The 19,802-nt window shown below is 46.0% G+C and overlaps 1 protein-coding gene across 1 annotated transcript; it reads left to right on the top strand.

Moving 5' to 3' along the window:
- The first annotated feature begins 4,823 nt into the window (after positions 1-4,823).
- NRIP2 (nuclear receptor interacting protein 2) lies at positions 4,824-18,156 on the top strand. The gene is made up of 6 exons (XM_064721052.1): positions 4,824-5,266; positions 9,865-10,041; positions 14,396-14,478; positions 14,892-15,019; positions 16,901-16,953; positions 17,760-18,156. The coding sequence occupies exons 1-6, from the start codon at positions 5,036-5,038 to the stop codon at positions 17,850-17,852; spliced, it is 765 nt and encodes a 254-aa protein (XP_064577122.1). The 5' UTR covers positions 4,824-5,035; the 3' UTR covers positions 17,853-18,156.
- Positions 18,157-19,802: the final 1,646 nt, after the last annotated feature.

The raw sequence follows: 19,802 nt of genomic DNA, 5'->3' as shown, positions 1-19,802 counted from the left end.
GCCTGCTAAGTGCATTCTTAGCCTCAAGCTAAGTGGATAATGGAAATATTGTTGTCCATATGGGTGGGAAGTGGAGGGTCAGAAAAATGAAACAACTACAGAGAGACACATAGAGGAGAGACACCTTTGAGACAGCACATTTCCAAACACTGTGCTATCGACCTTAAATGAGTAACTACCCTTCATCTCAGGCTCTTGCACTCTTTTATGGGTAAGCAAATTCCTACCAGGAATTATTCTCTACTTTAAACCTCATGCTGACCACAGAGAAGCTCTAGCATGGGTAAGACAGTTGCCATTGCTATGTGCATCAGTGGAGATGCACATCAGTGGAGATTCTTTCCCCTCCTGAAAGCAAAGGCAAAGTCTTCCAGTGTGATCTGTGTAATGGAAGAGGAAATTTTGTATTGCCTGATGCACAATCAGCTGTCATTTCTGTGGCAATGATAATTCCAACCAAACAGAAAAGGCCCTTTTTAAACACAGCTTAGAAAATCAATACAGAGAGGACACAAATCATTATATTTATAATGATATTATATTCATCACTGTATTTATAATGATCAATAAATATTTATACAGCAGAAGAATTTCATATTAGACAACATTATTCCAAGTTTGCCATGGTGCAACCATAAATCTATCCCATAGGGCAGACAACTACAGAGACTTGACCCTAAATTACCTAACTAAGCAAACTATTCTACTTTCTGACTGACCTTGCTGGCAGGACACACTTTACTGTCCAGCAGCTGAGCTAAACATTATGTACATCTGAGATGACATTTACCTCAAGGAAACTTGCCAGACATACTCACAGATATAAATACTGCAACCTTTTCCTTATTATTTCAAGAATACAAAGGTATTTTATTATACAAATAGACAAACTGGAGGGAATTCAAAGCAGAGGAGCCTTTTCTTTTTCAAAGAATCTTTTTCAGAGATGGAAGGGAGAGAGAAGCATGCATGGTTTGCCTGAGTAAGGTTTGTCCTCTCATTCCTCCTCTGCACCATCTGTGCATGCACAGACTGCACAGGCTGTGAGAATGCAGGAGAATGAGCAGAAAGTTGCCTCATTGTTACCCTGCAGTATCCACCACAAGGAATCTCCTGGCACTGACATAGTTGCTATACCCAGGGTCACTTTTACACCCACTTGAAGCTTACACTACTACTGAGGTGGTGCACTGGAAACTGGTGTAGTGTAAAAACAACCTCTGTGCTGGTTACGTTATGTGGGAGCTATTGCTGAGCTCTGTAAGCACCCAGATTGTCACAACAGAAATATGAAATTCTCCATCTACAATCCACCCTCCCACCTGCACTGTGTCGAATCTCAGGGGGACAAAATAATAGTTTCCAAACTGTTGAAAGAGATAAATTCAAAGCTGAAAAGAAATCTCTAAGAAAGAGAAGCAACCATTAGAAGTTGCGAAAGCAGCAGGAGAATATTTATAAGAGGAATTATTAGGCTAGGTAAAGTGAGATATAGGGAAAATCTGGGGCAGAAGGACCTCAGTCAGTGAAATTTAAAGCCAAACCAGTGAAAGCTCTCAACAGAGCAGCTTCTCAAACAGCTGGGATACTCTCTACTGCTCCTGACAGAGGAAAGTAAAACCTTTGTCTCACATTCTTTAATCTGCCACTTGCTTTCTTCAACAGAGTCCATTTTTCCCCTTTACTACTCCAGGTGCTATTAATGAATTTCTTCCAACAGATGAGTAGCTGACTGGAGTATATTGATCTTCTCTTGCTTCTTGGCTGGGCAAACTGGCTTCTGGGAAATGCTGCTCTTCAGGGCCTTTCCTTAGCAGTATGGGCACTACTTCTGATTTCCTCAGGGCTTCTCAGGCACGGAGGTGATCAGGTCCAGGGACCAACACCCATGAACACAGCTAAAGTGCTTAGAACCTGGAACCTTTTGCCTCAGAGCTCCCACTGACCTGTAACTGCTTGAGCTGGAAGGCCAAGCTGGCAGCTGGAGCAGGGAGAAGGGCTCTTATATTCTGTGGAGGCAGAGTGTTTCTTCTATTGTCCAAATAGCACTCTTACACACCCTGTAAAGATTTCTGTATGAAGGGTGCAGAATATCGAGCTATAATGGGTTATGATTATTTGATGTGACTGCATCAGAAAATAGTTTATTGTTGTGTATGGGATTATGTATGAATATTTGCATCAAAATCAGTTTTATTTTTCTAATACAGGCTACTGGTGATTCATACATTATTTTTCAGGGCCTGCAAAAGATGACTTGGGAAAGGTATAACTGCTGCAAATTCCCCTTAAATTTACTGCACTGTCGTCTGATTTCTCATTAGAAAACCTATAGAAGTGTCCATTCTGAAAAAAAAAATTAAAAAAACACAAAGCCAGAAATCACCTAACCTACTTAGTAAATGAGTTCTGTTTAGGAAGAACAGGATGGAAAAAGTAATAGGTGAATAGAAAATATACAGTGACCTAGAACCTATCATGTCTTTGATGGGAGAATGTAGTACCTTAGCGGATTTCACCCCCATAAAAATGCTGGGATTTTTTGCTAGATCTAGGAACTAACACATCACAGCATGTAAAGAGTTAAGTGACCTAAATGTGCTTCTAGCTTCACTAGAAGCAGAAGTGATGAAGAAAGAGAGAAAGCTTCAAACAAGACTTGAAGATTCCTCCCCTTTTAGGCACAAAGAGAGAAATACTTGATGAGTTAGGGACCAGGACTAACTGGTGAGACCCAAAAGCAGAACTGCTCAAGCAATGGCTCTAGTCCAGCTGCAAGGCAAACCAATTTTGATCAGGCTTTGCCAAAATGCTGTGCAAAATAAACTAATAAAGGTTGGTTAGCTGCAAAGAGGTGCTGGGACTGGGAACTAGGAGAGCTCCCTCCTCTTCATTCCCACATACACATCCAGGGTGGGAGGTGATCTCATCAGAAATTGTGTAACTCTGCCCATAGACTTCAAGGCAGGGACTGTAGGTGATCTGCTCCTGAGATGCAGCACTTTGCAGTCTTAGGGTCCATTCTGAGGCTTTAAGAAAATTGGCCTTTGGTAACAAGTGGCCTTGTTACCATCATCTGCCTTGTTGTGGCTGAGGGATTCCCAGTCAGCAGGAGGGGAAGAACCTCTTGGCCCTGTGTGAGAGTAGAGATGCATGATTCTGTACTGGTTTACATGGATGGTTAAAGGGCCTGATGGCAAGACTCAGAGGATACTCAGTGGAGCCACAGGAGGTAAAAGTGTGTGTAAATCAGGAATCAGAGCAACCCACAGGCAAGAAAACAAGACTGTGGGAACATAGGTTCCCTGGAAATATTCATTACTTAAATTCTCTTCTTAATTTGACTCACAGAGAGATAAGGACAGTTCAAAACACCTCTGAGCTGTTTTTGAGACTCTGCCTGCATTATGGTATTGAAGTTTGGCCTTGGACTACAAAGCAGTTAGAATGTATTTCCACTCCTACTCCTGAAAAATCTAGTGCTGTGATTTGGTGGAAACCATAATACCTTGTATTGGATTTGCTTCTTAATATTTAATACTCACTTTTTTATACACAGTCTAGAACACAGAAATAATTGGTATCAGTAATACTGGAATGTTACATACTACTAAGATAGAAAACAAACAAAAGGAGCAACAGAAAGTGTCCTTTTGCTGTAAGTTTTGTAGTCAGTTGCTGCTATTCCTTCTGTGATGCACACGAAAGCTGTTTCACCCCTTGCTGGCTTTCCTGGAAATGTAATGCTGTCCTTAGCTTCACAGCTGAGTAAAGTTTTGGTTCCTCCCCTGCACCTGATATCAGAGCTGGTGCTTAGCAGGGCAGGGCATTAACCAGAGAAAAGGGATCAAAAGGAGACAGCATCAGTTCAAGCAGGACAATATGGAGACAGAAAGTTGAAAACCAGAGCTCTGCCATGTCCTGTCTGCCCTGAGAGAAGGGATGTCTGCTCTGGTCCAGACATCCCACACTGCAGCAGTGTCAGCACTCTTTTGGTATAATCAGGGAGCCAAGTCTGCTGGTATCAACAAGCCAGTGATTTTAGGCTCCTGCAACATCAGAGGGAACTGCCTTTGGTAGAGTGGAGTGGAAATGAGGGCAGAGTCGGGCACAACACAGAGCCTGCCTTGGCTGGAAGCAGAAAGCAGACCTTCAGCATTTCATTCAAGCTACACAGAACAACTCTTCAGCGCAGCCTATAGCAAAGGCACGGCACTCTCTGCAGAAATGACACTGGGCATGCCTGCCAGCAGCCTTGAGGAGGATACTCTCCCATTTACCAAGGCACTGCATCATCTTCCAGGCTGACCCGAGCTGCTGCCAGGATTTACAGAGACACGGGGAAGCATCAAATCCCCCGGGCAGAGGCAGTGGAGCGCGCAGCCTGCCGCCGGCTGCTGTAGCGTGTCCCCGGGAGCCGGGGACAGGAGGGCACGCACACGGACACGGACACACACACGGACACGGACACACACACACGGACACGGACACACACACGGACACGGACACACACACGGACACGGACACACACACGGACACGGACACACACACGGACACGGAGAAGCGCGGTGCGTGCGCGCAGCCCGCCGAGGTAAGTCCAGCCCCCAGCATCCAGCGGGGCCATCCTTCTGCTGCTGGATTTTTCCAGCCGGAGCATCCTGCCGGCTCTGCCGTGATTTATGGAAAGCGGTTTCTGACGCGGGGTTTTTTCTATTACGACACGGACCCACGGACTGGAGGAGGCAAAGCTGCAGTCAGGGCAGAAGTGAGGGAGGGGAAGAGGCGGGAGCACAGGGACACGGAGGAGTGGAGAGGACAGAGGGAGAAACAGGCACCGAGACACTTCAGAGATGGGTGAGTTATAACTGAGGGAGCAGGAGGAAAGGCAGAGAAAGGAAGAGAAGGAGAGCCGTGAGGAAGAGAAAGGGAAAGGAGATCAGAGACTGAGTCAGCCTCCAGAGGGCAAACACCAGGAGACGAGTTCAGGGAACACCCCAGCACACCAAGAAGGACCTGTTCTGTCTGAATCTTCACCATGAGCACAAGGAAGAGTTGCCCCCCGGCACTGGGGCAAGGAGATCAGGAGGAGAAGCAAAGCGAGGGTGCTCCCGACCTGGAGCGACAGGAGTGTGAGATGGAGCTGAGGAACAAAGCTATTCTGCAACAGAAGAGGCGCCTCAAACAGGCCACCCAGTTCGTGCACAAGGACTCTGCTGATCTGCTGCCCCTGGATGGCTTGACAAGGCTTGGCACCTCCAAGGATCTGGTGAGTCCAGTGGGATCCTGTTTGGGAGGGGGTTCTCCTGACAGCCTTCATTCCAGCTGGGAGCTGCTGTCAGGTTTTGTGCAAGGATGATAGGTTCAGCAAAAATGAAACTTCCCTTCAGGATCATCTAGAAGCAGGTCAGGGTGAGGGAAAAGAATTAATCACTCATTTGCTTGCATCCATCTTTTTGTGCCTCCGTATAGGAACCAAACTCCTCAGGCAGACACGGACTGGAAGGACTCTCCAGAATCCAAATTTCCATTCACCCAATACCTATGTATGTTCATGTGATACGTATATTTCCATGTGGGACATCTCTGAAAGCCCCCATGTATCCCTGCATGATCCAGCTCAAAAGCAGAATGCTTCCTGGACTCAGAAGGGAGGGAAGTACAATTAATGAAATTCTGGGAGACTTATGTTTGACCTTGTCACCTTTTCACATTTTTCTCTTTTGCTTCACTCTCTGGATTTATGGAGGGGCAAGCAAAGGGCAGGACTGCAAACCAGGCAGGCAGATGCAGCACCTGGCACTCTGGATGACTCCTTTGGGGAGGAGGCACCGGAGCGAGGCCTGTGGGCATCTCCTTGTGGTGACGTGGATCAGGGAGCATCGGGGAGGGAGGTCTGTTCCAGCAGCCTTGGCAGTCTGTGCTCTGGAAGGGTTTCCCCGAGGCTGGAAGCAGATTCCCACAGGATCTATTACTGGCTCAACTGCACACATACTCTCCTTGCTCAGGCAGTTTTGCTGTCCAACTTCTCTCCACTGTAGAGTTAAACTGCTCAAGGATGTGGAGGTCTAAACCATTTTCCCAAAAGAGGGCTCACGTCTGGTTGTGATGGGGGCACAATCACTTGTTCGATCTGTGGCAGTGGGTGTCATAAAAGATCTTGTCCCTGCCTGCAGTCTGTGCTCCCCTCTGCATCCTCAGACAATGGCAGCAGCACCACAGATGCTCTGGTGTGTGTGCCTCCAGTCATTTCCCAGCTCCCGAGGCACGCAGTGGCACAGGGCCACACACGTGTGGGACCTGGCACTAGCGGGAGCTGATCCTCCCTGCAGAAACCTCGGGGTGCAGTGGCTTGCAGACGAGGGGTCAGTGCCACATTCCGTGCTGGCACGTCCTGCCGCTCCCACCACCCTCCCTGCAGCTGCTGGGAGGCCCTGGCATGGCAGGGACTGGCTGGCTCCTCCAAGTCCCCCTGAGCTGTCGCTCCCGTTCTGCAGCCGCGCTCATGGCTGTCAGCAGGGACAGTGTGGAGCGTCCCTCCAGCCCTGAGCGCGGTCACGGCTGGAGGGTGAGAGCTGTGTCACATCTGTGGTGTCCTGGCGAGGAGCAGGGACTCTCCTCCCCGTGGGGAAGGAGCTCTGGCCACGCTGGAGCCTGGAGAGCCAGTGCTGGCCCTTGGGGCCCTGCAGCTCCAACATCCCCTCTGGAGCACAGCCGGGCCTGACCCTGGCCTGTCCCCACACCGGGCAGGGCGTGGGGATGAGCCACTTGTGAGACTTCTGGTGCGTGTTTGCTGACCCCAGCCACAAAGGCAGGCAGAAACACATCTGCCAGCTTTGCTTTGGGATTGACTCCTGTCACACCATGCCTCAAAGTGACAACTGGCACCCTGAAGCCCTAAGGGGTTCCTTGAGCGAGACAGTTCTTGTCTAAATCACTTGCCACAAGCAGCTCTCCTGCTGGAAATAACCATTCCAGGCAGGAGAACTTGCTGTATGCTGACAATGTTCAGCCACTGCAACCCACTGCAACTTCATGTTTGGTCCATAACAGAACAGCTGAAACATTTTTACCATGGACCTAAGGAGCAGTGAATAAAGCATGATGTGGGTTTTTCCCACATGGACATTTTGCTCCGATGCTAGAGGGCACAAAACAAAGTGTGGCCACTGTGCCAAGTTCACACACAGAGTGCCATTACCTGGGGTCAATGCGGTACCTCCATTTCTGCTTTAGCTTGGAGCAAAAGAAGAACCAGGTCTTAAATTTCCAAGTGGGATTCAGAGGTTCCTGCAACTCAGTGGGACACTGTGATATTGCTGTGATGTTTTGGGCACTGCAAATCAGAGTCCCAAATATGCTTTTGGCTTATTTTTCTAGACATTTCTCCAGCACTATGAAAACCCCATCTCTTTTTCCTAAATTGATCTGGCTCCCTCCTGGACCACAGGAATACAAAAAAAGGAATGTACTGAAAATGAAGCAGAAGTAGGATGTGCTGGAGAGTTTGATTTGGATAGAGACAGTAAAACACTCCTGACTCCTACAGCACTGACACTGGGAGGAAAGTTTAATTAATTCCCCAAAACAGGTCTCCATTGACAGTGCCAGAGACTCCAGCTGTGGCAGCTCCATGTCCTAAAACTAGAGCAAGGCCTCATGTAATTTAAAATAAAATACCTACTTTCTTTTGCAGTCACAAGCTCTTACTTTTTGCCACTCTTTTCTGTGTATTCTGGATGTGCACTCAGCTTATGCAATGCATCCAGAAGTGCCTGTATTTTGATGGGCCCATCATGTCTCCAATAAGGAGTATTTACATATTGCAATGGAAATCTCATGTTTCCACCTTTGCAACAAAAAGCATGATCAGTTTTGGGGGTTTTTTTAATGAGAAAAAAAAAAAAAGTAGCTACATGAGCTAAAATATTCTGGAAGTACCAAGAAGGCCTGAAGATCTGGCCTCCCAAAAATCAAGATCCCCAGCTCATACAATGTCACTAATCATAGCAAGGCCTGGAGGTTTCACATTGGAGAACCTGAACCTTCCCTAAGTTGCACTGGGAATCTTCTCTAGTCCCTCTAAGTGCCTGAGAGGGCATCCTTTCCAGCTCCTGGCCACAACACTCACAACATCCTCCCTTACCATCGTCTAAATCTAATTGTTTCTGACCAGTCCAGGAGCTACAATGCTCTCTCCACTTCTCCATCCATGTCACTGATGAGAGAGAAGATAGGCAGGGCCCTGGGAGTCTGCTCTTGAACCAGCTGCCTCCAAAATCCCAAAGCTCAGCTAATCCCCACCAGCACTGGGCCCCTTCCCAGCCTGAGTGACAAGAAGGGGACAGAGGTGGCAGCTGCAAAGAGCTTGCTCATTCTGTGGGAAAGGTTGCAGGAAGGGGGAAAGGTCTTTGCATGGCAGATTGTGAGAGGCAGGAGGGAGGATGGGAATTCGGGGGCCTGCTGTTTGTTCCCTGCCCTTTTCCCATGGCCCAGATGTTAGCTGGCAGCCAAACTGGCACTGTGCTCAGAGTATTTAGGGAGCTAAGCACAAGGGCCAGCTGTGCTGTGGGCCGGCACAGTAGGATGGGAAAAGACCAGGAACAGAGGGATATTTTTGCCCCATTTTTTCAACTGCTGCAGTGTTTCTGATGCAGCAAGTGAAAGATCTGACTGTCACCCCTTGGGTGGCAGGGAGGCAGAGGTAAGAGGGACTTGGCATCTTGCAAAGAGGAATGCTGACTGTGACCAAAGAGCCAGTGGCAGCCCTCCTGCACCAACCTCTGGGCAAATCTGACAAATCAGGGTGCTTCAAATTGCAGCTTGCACAACTGTCTGGCCTCTGCTCTCTGGGGCTAGTCTGAAACACAAAGAACCTGTGGGGTTAATGCAGTCCAGCTCATCGGCAGATCTGGTCTAGTTCAGGTCTTTGGCCTGCCCATTGACAAGATCCTGCATCAAACTGCTGTACCACCTGGGAGATTACTCAATTTTTTCTTTCTCTTTAGAGAGATAACAACATCCATTTAAGATGTAGCACATTAACCCCTTTAGATTATTTGCCTTTCTCCTAACAGGCTGTTGTTACTGGGAATGCCATGGCCAGCCCAGAGCAGCTGCACTCCTGCAGAAGGGCCATGCGGCTGAGTACATGGGTAAAGGACAAAGCTACCTGCAACAGCCACCTGTTCCATTGGTGTTGCCCATTGTTGATTCAGTAGCTGTGCAGGGACTGGATGGATCAATACTGGGCAAAATCCAGAGCATCTGATGGTGGGGAGCAGAGACAGACTCCAAGGAACATTAGAAGCTCGTTTTAGTTTCCTCCTAGGGGAGCTTCCTGCTTCACTACAAATAATAGCTGGTACACCTAAAATATCTGCAGTCCTGCTTTGTTGCCCACATGTGCACCACACACATGCTGTGTTCCTCGTGCCCTCCCACATTGGAAGGTGTGAATGTGCCTGGTGGGATGTCAACACACACCCAGCAGGCAGTGCACTAATTTGAAATTAGAATTGTGCAGTGCGCTAATTCAAAATTTCTAATTAGAAATTAGACTCTCCAGTGCATGTTTAGCTGAAGGAACAGATAGGTGTGGGGAGAGCATTCATCAGGCATATTCTTCCCCTCCAATAATTGCATCCCAGAGACCTGCCTGTTGGAGACATTGCAACACTTTAACACCGAATTAGGAGCTACCACAAAAACCCTTGGGATTTAAAGAAAGTTTTTTTGGATAAGCATGTCTTTCACCAGGATGACCATTTGGGTTAAGCATTTCCAACCTGCATACCTGGGCTAGCAAATATCTTGTCTTTAGCTCCATACTTAGCTAGGATTTCTCTTTCTTTGTGATGGAGACAGCAGCCTCACAGCGTGGTCCAGCGGCGCCTCTTGGAAGGCAACCTGAACAAGCTGCGGGGCGAGGCCAGGGGTCTGTCGGCACGGGTTCAATCTCCGCTGGCAAAGGACCAGGATGAAAAGATGGAAAAGGGAGAGGACAGGAGAAAAGAGGCTTCACCCCTGCTAATACAGTGCCAGGTAAGGCAACAACACAGAGCTGCTGATTTCACAGTGATGGCAAATGCTCAGAGTTCCAGCTGCCGCCCTCCCAAGGGCCATGCTGAGTTATAAATCGCAAAGCCAGCTGCAGCCAAAAAGAAGAGAATTCATGCATGGCCTCTCCTAGAATTTGGATGCAGGTTTTCCAAAAGCCAGAGGAAAGCCTTTCTGCTACAAGCCTTCTTCTAGTTGCCCATATTTGAACATAAATTACCATAATCACATCTCCTTCCTTTGAAGGCCAGCTTTCCCATGACATGAGGTATTTTATAACTGCATGTGGAAGCAAGGAACGTCTCCTTATCACTTGAAGACAGGTGCCTCTAGCTGATTTACATTTAACTAATTCCAGTCTGATTCTCTCAGGTGTCAAAGGAACTCCTCAGAAGGCGGCTAACTGTGCTCCAAATTAACACAGTTGCATGTCTTGATGGAAGCAGTATTTTTAGCTTCCTTTTCTTCTTATTTCCTCCTATACCACAGAGCACACTACTCCCTGGCCCCTGCAGTTAGAGAAAGCATATCCAAAAGCTGTGGCCCATGGAAGAGGGCTGGATGATTAGAGCTGCACAATAACGTGCAGATATGAGACTCACCAAGATGCAGACCTGTTGCACAAAACCCATTTTAAAGCTGGTTTTAGTTCAGTTACCTGACCTAAAGAACATCTCCCATATGCGAGTGTAAAGGCTACACTTCCAAGAAAAACATATATATCTTTGAAAACTCATGTAGCACAATAAATTATAATAGAAACACAGCCTGGTAGGAAGTTTCTGAAATGCTTAGATCAGACATCTCAGTACCAAGCAAAGCCACTGTCTGGTTTGTTTTGCAGCCTTCACTGCTGCAATTAGGCATTTCTTACCCTGCATTTTAGACTTTAATATAGCTGGGTTAACATAACCACACCTGGGGACAGACTAGTAGGATGCATGGCTCTCAGGGTAATTTCTCCAATTACTTGGAGCCTGGTTTTGAGCAAATAAAGGTGTTTCTTTTTCTTTAGTAGCCTCTCTTTATTGTTCTGCAGGAGGAAGTTTAGTAATAAAGGGTGGAGTTTTTGCCAGGCATGTACACTGAGCAAGGACAGGCATGTACAGGTGTTGTATCCCAGGGGCAGTAGCTAAGTCAGTGCTACAGTCCACCAGGCATTCCCTTTTGTGTTTCTAGTGCACTGAACCCCAGCTGTCACCCACATTTTATTTTCCCTCACAGAGAAAGGTTAATGAGCATCACAAGCAAGGAAATAGACCTAACACTGCATGTAACGCTCCCTGAATTCTGGACAGGCATTTCTCTCTTTTTCTGCCCTTCTTAGGAGCCAGTTACTGTTTGTCACACTTGATCTTACACTGAAGGAAGGGAAGCTCTCCTCCCCTTCTTTTTGTCTTACTGCTTTTGATGTTCACATTTGTGAACTTCAAAAAGCTTCTGCTGTCAGTAACAGAGCTGTGGCAGGAAATAGGATTCAGGCTGCCAGTTCATTTGAACCAGAGAGGAGAGCCGGTACCTTTTGGAGATTTGCTTGATTATAGTGCAGTTTTTATTAGAAATGGAGCACAGCCCCAGAGAAGTCTTTTTTTTCTCCTGACTCCTGAGAAAAGGTTATCTACCATTTACACACAGGCAAGTATGCTGAAAATCTCAAAGGTGTAACAAATGCATCACCTGACTTGTGAATGTGACTAGGGAATAAATCCAAATATATGTAGACTTCAGTGGTACATGGAGTTTCAGGCAGTAAGTGGTTTCACTCCTAACAGCTTTAGTTGCCCTATGTCTAAGGCCTTTTAAGTCCCAGAGACCACAGACAGACCTAGTCTATAATAGTTGTACTACAGTCACTCACCCTCCTATTTGCTTAGGTGGGTTGCCCAGGTAGTACTTTAGCAAAATTGCCCCTTTTTGTGACAGTTTTTGAGAAGTACTTCAGAAAACTAGTCATGACTGGCCTCTGCAACATAAAATCAAGCTGTTATTTTTTGTGGTGGGGCTTGTCTCTTGTTGACTTGGAAATAGATGCTGAAAAACATCACTGCTGTAGAAAGCCAGTTTTCCTCTATGCCAAAGCAATCTGGGATTGATCAGCCTTTTGTTTGCTAAAGCAGCTTCTTGACTTTAGAACTGACATCCTTTCAGAAAACACAGCTCATTATAGTGATCCTTACTGATTCCCCTTCCCCTCTTTCTTGGAAATTCCCATAATTGACATTTAGATAACAAATAAACATGACTGGTAATAACAGACTGAAAATTCTGGAGTAGACATGAGAGTGGGTAAAGTGATGAAAAGTCCTTCTATTCCAAGAAGCCTTGCAGTGCTTATGAGCTGCCTGCATTGTAGTTTTGGTACGCTGGACCAGGGACTTTCCTCAGGCTCCTGGTGAGTTCTCTAGGGAAATGGTTAGTGGTGAAGAGCTGTTTACACTCAATGAGATTAAATGTTGTTTTCTACAGAATAATCACTGTCCTATTATATCCTGTCAAGTCTCTAACTTGCAGATTTCCCAGCCTGCTCTGAAATAAAACTCAGTAATCTGCCTAGTGATACAGCTTAGGCTTATTATAACAGGAGCAGCTCATGCATCTCAAGTCTGCTGCTCCCAAGTGATTCCTCAGCAATTGCTATCCATGCTCCAGGTCTTGTTTCTGAGTAGAGAGGATATGGAGGCAGATGTTTGGCATGCACCTGCACTCTGTGGATTATCTTGCCTCTCTGCTTAGTCTGGCCACAGCCTTTACAGGCAGGGCTGATGTGTTAGGGAGGACCAGGCAGCAACGATATTGCAGAGCTCTAAAATCAGAAGGGAGATTTGCCATAGAATCACAGAATGGTTTGGGCTGAAAGGGACCCTGTTGGTATTGTCTGTTTGCAGCATTCCAGTATTTCTCACAGGAGTTGTTTTCTTCTTTCTCTTTATAACTACTCACAGATAGCACATTTTGGAAAATGAAATCTTGGAAATACTGGATGCAGCTCTCGGTGATGATTAATAATCATACACAGGCTTAGATAAGAAATCAGCAAATTGAGACATTTTCCTTGACCCTGCTGGTGCTGCACAGAGTCCCTCATAGGCATGCTGGTCTGCTTAAGGTGTTCAAGCATTTAAACTTGTTGGGACTGAGCAAAAGAGTAGAGAAGAAGTGGCAGGTCTGTTGCTGCATCTTCTGAGTGGTTCATATCACAGAGCGCCATAGTGGATGGAAAAGAAGGAATCACAGGAAAAACACAAATGATAGTAGGAGTACAATGAACCCTGAAAAGGAAAAGAAGTAGGCCATAGGTATGATCAGGCACCATAGGTAAAAATGCATTTTGTAGATGACAGTTACTCCATCTTTTCCAGTTCCTTTACTAAATCCTGTGCCTTCTTTTTTTTTTTTCCCTCAACCTAATTCTTATTGATATTCTTGATGACCCTGTGTTTTCAGACCCCTAAAATAAATGTGACCTGCTGTTACTTCATCACCTCAGGCCTGCCACCAAGGACCTCTCTGCAGAGGGGACAGAAAACAGATGGCAACCTTATCTTCTTTTCCCTTTCATGTCCAAAGGGGTAAAGAAATCAAATGAGCAAAGCACTGGGAACTATTCCAGTAAAATCATGCACAGGTTACTTGGGTGCAGGGCAGGGTGCAGGCCCCTTTGTCAAATGACACCAGTTGTGACTATTGTAATATCATGTCTTATAAACTTAAAGAGCTATACAGGAATATGATGTAAGCCCTACACAAAATAGTAATCTCTTGATTAAGTTGTGTCTTGGTTTCAGGAGTCACATGGATTTGCCAGTTATCTTGGGAACTGCCTTAAATTCAAGCTCATTTCAAGTGTGTTTGTCCTGGGTGCTCCTGCTTCTCCTTCAGACTGGTGCCTCTGGCAGCTTTTCTACTAAGAAAAAACGTTTAGCTCTGGGACATTGTTCCCTGCAATACCAGAAGAAATGGAGAGATGAAACCCAGAAAAACTAGCACATTCTTGTATTCCTTCAGAAACTTTTGCATATTACTTACTGCTCTGCTGTGTTGGCTTTATGAACAATTTCTCTAACTATGCATCTCCTGACTGGAACACTGTTAAGTTAAAGTCACACTAAGATACAATCAAATACAAATGAAGGAAAACAAATTCAAAAAGAAGTGTTTGAGAGCAATTTGCAGAGCACTGGGGAAACCACCATTGTCTTGGATGAAACTCTTGCCTTCTGACTACTGCCTAAAACACCACAACTCGGCTGTGTTGCTCAGAAAATCCAGTTCACACTGTTGGAGGAGTGAATATGCCAATTTTGAGCCTACAGTAATTATCTGTTGTTGTTTTTTCTAGTGCCAAGGTCAGGTATTGAAAGCAACTGTTAACACTGGGTGTCTACCAAACCTCATCTCCAAGAGGTGTTTAAACCAGCTGGGGTAAGTCTTTGTACAGTATAAAAGGAGGGATGGCTAAAGGAAACACCATGGCAAGAACCCAGGCACTCTGGATTCCCATCCCCAGGGATAATGACTGGCATGGCTGTTGAGGAGAAGATGCAGAGGGTGGGCTACAGGGAAAGGCATTAGAGCACTGGCAAAGGTGTGTGCAGACTCCAGGCTTTGAGGCAGAGCTGTGCAATTCTGCCTGCATGTGCTGCAAGGCAAAGCTGCCCAGCTGGTGACTGGTGCTGAGGTTTTGCTGGTTGAATCTGCCTCCAGGCATACGGTATGAAAGAGATTCCCCCTCTTGTGGGCCTGTTCCTGTGAAACCCAGAACTGCCATCAGTGAGAAGTCCTGGTTTTCCCCCTCTTCCTCTGCTTGAGGCAATAACACCTCTTGTGTCCCACAGGCTGGAAGAAGTGTCTGCCATGGACTGTGGAGACCTCTCTCCTCCCATCCCCAGCGTTGTTGGCCGAGTAGAGCATTTGGAGTTGCAATTTGGCCAGGAGACAGTGCTGTGCTCAGCGCTGGTTGTAGGTGAGAGTGCCAGTCCCTCCTCTCCCTTGTTTCTCCTGTGTCCCTCTTGCCCTGCCAAGGGCATTTAAAGGACCTTTGGAAAAAGCATGACATGATGGAAGGTTGGTGATGTGGCCACCTCCACTGCAGGCCAACATCACCATACAAGTGAATACCCTCAATGTAACCAAAGGCAAAGGGCATAGGAAGAGTACAGAGGAGACATTGAAAGTGGGGAGAAAAATAGGTCCTTTTTCAGTCTTAACTAAGGATGTGCAAAATTCTCATTTCAATTCTAAAATGGACCTTTCATAAAATTCTGTAGATGGCTTGATTAATCCTCTGGTGCCTTAAATTCTCCTATGGAATGGGCATTTGTATCTCTGGCTGTCTGGAAGTCATCAGAGAAAGTAACAGAGGGTACAGCTTATTTCCTAGAGTGCTTCTCTGTGTGCTCCTGTGCCTCTGCTGCAGGAGCACCCTGAAAGAACCTGGAAGCCCCAGAGAGCTGTCTCCTTCAGTGTCCTGAATCAGGACCCTGTGAAGGAAGGAGCCATAGGAGACAAGGTCAGGCCAGGGGCACTGAGGCAGGCCCAGAAACAGCAGAAAGGGTGCATGTTAGCTTTTTCCTCAAGCTATGCATATTCTGAAAACAACGTGATTGTCATCTTTCCCCCCTGATCTTTCTCCCTATTAGTCTTCCAGCTTTACCTTCTTGCTTTAATCTGTTTCCCCATCTTCAGTGAATCCTGTTCATCTTCCAAGGCTTCCCTTGCTCCCTCTTTTCATGTACATTCTTCCCACATTCCTAAGTTATCCATAAAAAGCTTCCTCCTCTTACACACTCCAGCTTGCTCTTCTTTCCTGGTTTCCACTCTGCTTGTTCTTGCCCTTCATGGGGAATCTGTATTAGCACCATAACAGGTGAATTTACCCCAGAGCAGCTACCTACTACCCATTCTGTTGGAACATGGAAATGGCTGCCTGGAAGAAGCAGAATTGCCACATCTGTATCTTACATGTCCCTGTGCTCTCACTTATGTGGTTAGAAATAAATTATAAATTACAGCCACTGGTTACAGGGCAAGCAGTCCTCCAGGAGATGTGTGAAGTGCTAATGAAATTACAAGTGGCTGCTGATTACTGCAGACTCCAGGACCTGGGAATTCCCCTTAGCTACCACTTTAACCCCTGGCATCTTCTATGTTTGCTGACACTGAAGACTTGCAGCAGTTACGAGTAGGACAGACAAATCACATTTGTAAAATGCAACTTGAAAAAAAAAAACCTTAATAAAAATTATTTAATAAGATTGGATAGATTGCAGCCATTAAGTGCAGGCTTTGGTCAGAAAACTGAACCAAGAGCCTGCTTGCATGTGACCCTTATCCGCTCTCCTTTCCATTTCCCCATGCTTGTTCTCCCCTGATTCACCCTGCTGCTTGCCTTCTGCCTTTTGTCCTTCCCTTACACAGCCCACAGTAAGTTTCATGGGATTTCACAAGCCCCTTCTGTTATCTCATATTAAGTTTCAAACAATCACACAAACACCTTCAAATTTATCTCACAGTAGTCATGATAATCATGGTTTCCTTCTCTTATCAGCTGCAACTTTCATTTTGACCATCTACAGGACTGTGCTTAAATAGCTCCTTTAAAGGCTCATCAGTGAGTGACAGAAGAGAGAGATTTATTATTGTCACTGCTACCACCTGCTTGTTAATGTTGGTGTGTTTAACTTATCCTTTTCCTTGTTATTTTTTATCTGTTTTATATTGATTCATAAAAATTCATGAATCAGATGTTCTTGTATTTCATATCCTTTTACAGGAGAGACACACTTTCTTTAACAAGGCAGTATTACATAACCTAAAGCCTGATCAGTCTCTTCTCTCTTCTCAGATGATGAAATGCTGGAGTTTTGCATTGGCCTCCAGACTCTGTTGTCTCTTAAGGTAAGGAACAGCTCCTTGCTTATTGCAGGGCTCCTCTCAGGAAACTCCCCAAGATCTGGTTGTTGTAAGCATCAAAATTACTTAATGTCCAGGTCTCTCAGGGCAATGCTTGTCACACAGCTGCCTGACTGGGTGCAGTATGCTCTGAGTCACTGACTCCTTTCCAGTCTTTCTTAAAGAAAGATAACACTCAGTAGGATACTACCACATCTCCCATTTTCTGTATTCCTGACCATACAACGTGCAAGCAGCAAGAGTAAACTGAAGAGGAGACAAGAAAAGGCACGAATTAGACCTGTGCTGCCCTTGGAAGGCAGATGAGAACAAGCTGTGCCCTTGCTTTGAGCCAAGTGCAGCTGTGTGATCACATTCAGTGTCCAACACTTGCTGGCCATGAGTGGGAAGAGTCCTTTTGTCAGCTTGGCTCAGGGTCAGTGCTCTGCTGAGCCTGGCTCCTGGGTGGCTCAGGGTATGGCTGCAGCAAGCTGGCTCCTGCCTGTCACACACTTGTGGCCACGTGCCAGGCTCATAAAACAGGAAAAACAATGGGTTGAATGGCTGAGGGATGTGAGGACATCAACTCAGAGAGGGTTATAGGAAGCAGGGAGGGAAATGGCCCTGTGAAGGGATTGGAGATGAACCCCACTACAGGGAGCTGGAGCAAGGAGGTAGAACGTGGGACAGGGAAGGAAAACTGTAAGGTCTCCACTAACCCAGAGAGGTGTTACAGGTTCTCCCCAGTCATACATATAATGAGATTTGCTATCTGAAATGTCCAGAAAATAACCGTCTCTCTCCTTCTTTAGTGTTGCATCGACTTGGAGGAAGGAGTGCTGAGATTTAAAGCACTGAGTGAGGAGCTGCCTTTTCTACATGCCTCTGAAGAGCCTGGTCAGTGACTGGCTGCATTCCCCATGTCTGGAGACTTGCTGCCATGAGAGAGAGATGAGGGTGAGGCTCCCATGCCCCAAACCTTGCTGAGTTCTAGGCTGAGGCATTCAATGGGGAGTGAGAAAAAGGCAAGTGGGTGCTGGAAGCTGTCACTGGGAGTGCCTCAACTTGAGATATCCCTCCTTTCAGTGGACCCTCTTGCTTGTCCTGATGTGCCAAGTGGGCATTTTGTTCTTGTTCTGCTATTTGGCCCTAGTCACTCCAATTTCTGGTTCTGTAATAAATTTATGCTACCCCTTTAATGACTTTACAACACACTGTTCACAAGAGAGTCTCTGTGAACAATCTCCAGTTGTTCTGTTGACAGGAGAACAGCGTTTTCTTCAAAGGCCTCCAAAGATTACCACAAATGTTTCCTTTCTCATTGCCTCAATGCCAGCGTACACCAGTCCTGTTTCTTTGTCAGAAGGGCTCTGTTCCCTTTGTCTGTACTCTGGGAAGCTGGATTTTGCTGCTTTTTGCTGGCTCAGAGCAGAACAGAAGCATTTTCTTGGGAAAACTGTGGCAAAAACAGTTTTAGAGCTCTCAGTTCTAAGAAACCTTCACAGAAATGTTGAGTGCAGACACCTAAAGGACTGACAGGGGCTTGGGCTTTGCCATTGCATCTCTGGGCACTGAGCTATATTATATGAATGGCAATGCTTACCATCTCTTGGTGTACACCTTGTTCTTCTGGCCAGGCCACTCCTCTCTGCACTCCAGCCGCTAGAGCTGCATCCCCGTTCCCTCTGCTGCTTCATCAGAGATCTTGCCACTCAGTTTAAATGCTGAGATGAATTACAGCACCAAGTCTTCTGCTCTGTCAGCTCCCTTCTTCCAACTTGAAATCCAGTGATTAAACACAGACACATCATCAGCCTTGAGTCCTGGCATCACACAGTCCATCAACTTTGCTTCTCTTGCACCAAATGAGAATTTGTAGCATCAGCTCTGGTTAGTGAGCTGTGAACTCATCTGGAATGTTAAAGGTGATTATTAAGTCACTTAACAATTGGGTTTATTTGATTTCTTTAATTTCTTTTTCATTTCCATACTAAAGCATAGCTATATTAAAAACACAAAATCTATTCTTAACTAGTTCTAGGAAAAATGCACCGGATCAGGGCTTGTTCCATGCCTCATGGCTACTGATTCACTGTCCAAACTGCAAAATATACCTTTATCCACCTTTAAAAGGCAATGACAACCCCATTTGGCCTATTTTCCTGGATTAAACACTGCTGACTCTCTTCCTTTTTTATCAAACTGGTCATTGTCCCTGTTGTGCTTCTCAAAAAACGTCTGTATGCATTTTTACTTTTTTTTTGTTAGTTCTTTTCTCTACTAGTTTAACACATGCTATGGACATCAGAGTAAAGCCTGGCTGATATGATTTGGGATTCACTTACGAGTGATGGTTGGCGTGACTGGCATCTGCTGCTCCCACAAGGAGCAGCACACTTTTACTGTTAGTCATCATATCTTGCAGCTTCTGATACATTCCTTGACATCTCTGCCACTCTTCTACTTGTGCATCTGACTATTTCTGGCTGCATGAACTGCTTTCCATGAATCTCTCGAGTGACACCAATGGTTCTTTCATTCAGTCAGGAAAGCATGCCTGCTCCATGAGCCTGTCTTCCAAAGCAGCAGTAATTCCTCCTGGATTTGTATCACTTGCATGCCTGACTGGCTTCTCAAATCCCTATCAAGGGGTCTAGACAGCTCACACTTGTACTAAACCATCTTGTATTCTAGCTGCAGTCTATGTGGTGCCTGGGCCAATTCTGCTGAAAAAATCTTGCTTGTGATAGGCAAAACACCTGTTGCTATATGCATCAACTCACACAGTTTCCAAATCCCACTGCCCTCTAAAAACAGCATGTAGAACAAGGGCAAATAGTCCATACATACAGATA

Source organism: Zonotrichia leucophrys, chromosome 1 (assembly GCF_028769735.1).
Source record: "Zonotrichia leucophrys gambelii isolate GWCS_2022_RI chromosome 1, RI_Zleu_2.0, whole genome shotgun sequence".
NCBI classification, from domain to species: Eukaryota; Metazoa; Chordata; class Aves; order Passeriformes; family Passerellidae; genus Zonotrichia; species Zonotrichia leucophrys.
This window is presented reverse-complemented; position numbering and strand designations above follow the sequence as displayed.

Excerpts from the sequence above, each read along its gene's own strand:
- NRIP2 (XM_064721052.1), top strand. The coding sequence starts at position 5,036 with ATGAGCACAAGGAAGAGTTGCCCCCCGGCACTGGGGCAAGGAGATCAG. Across the intron at positions 15,020-16,900 it reads GTGCTCAGCGCTGGTTGTAG|ATGATGAAATGCTGGAGTTT; the intron begins GTGAGAGTGCCA and ends CTCTCTTCTCAG. Across the intron at positions 16,954-17,759 it reads AGACTCTGTTGTCTCTTAAG|TGTTGCATCGACTTGGAGGA; the intron begins GTAAGGAACAGC and ends CTCCTTCTTTAG.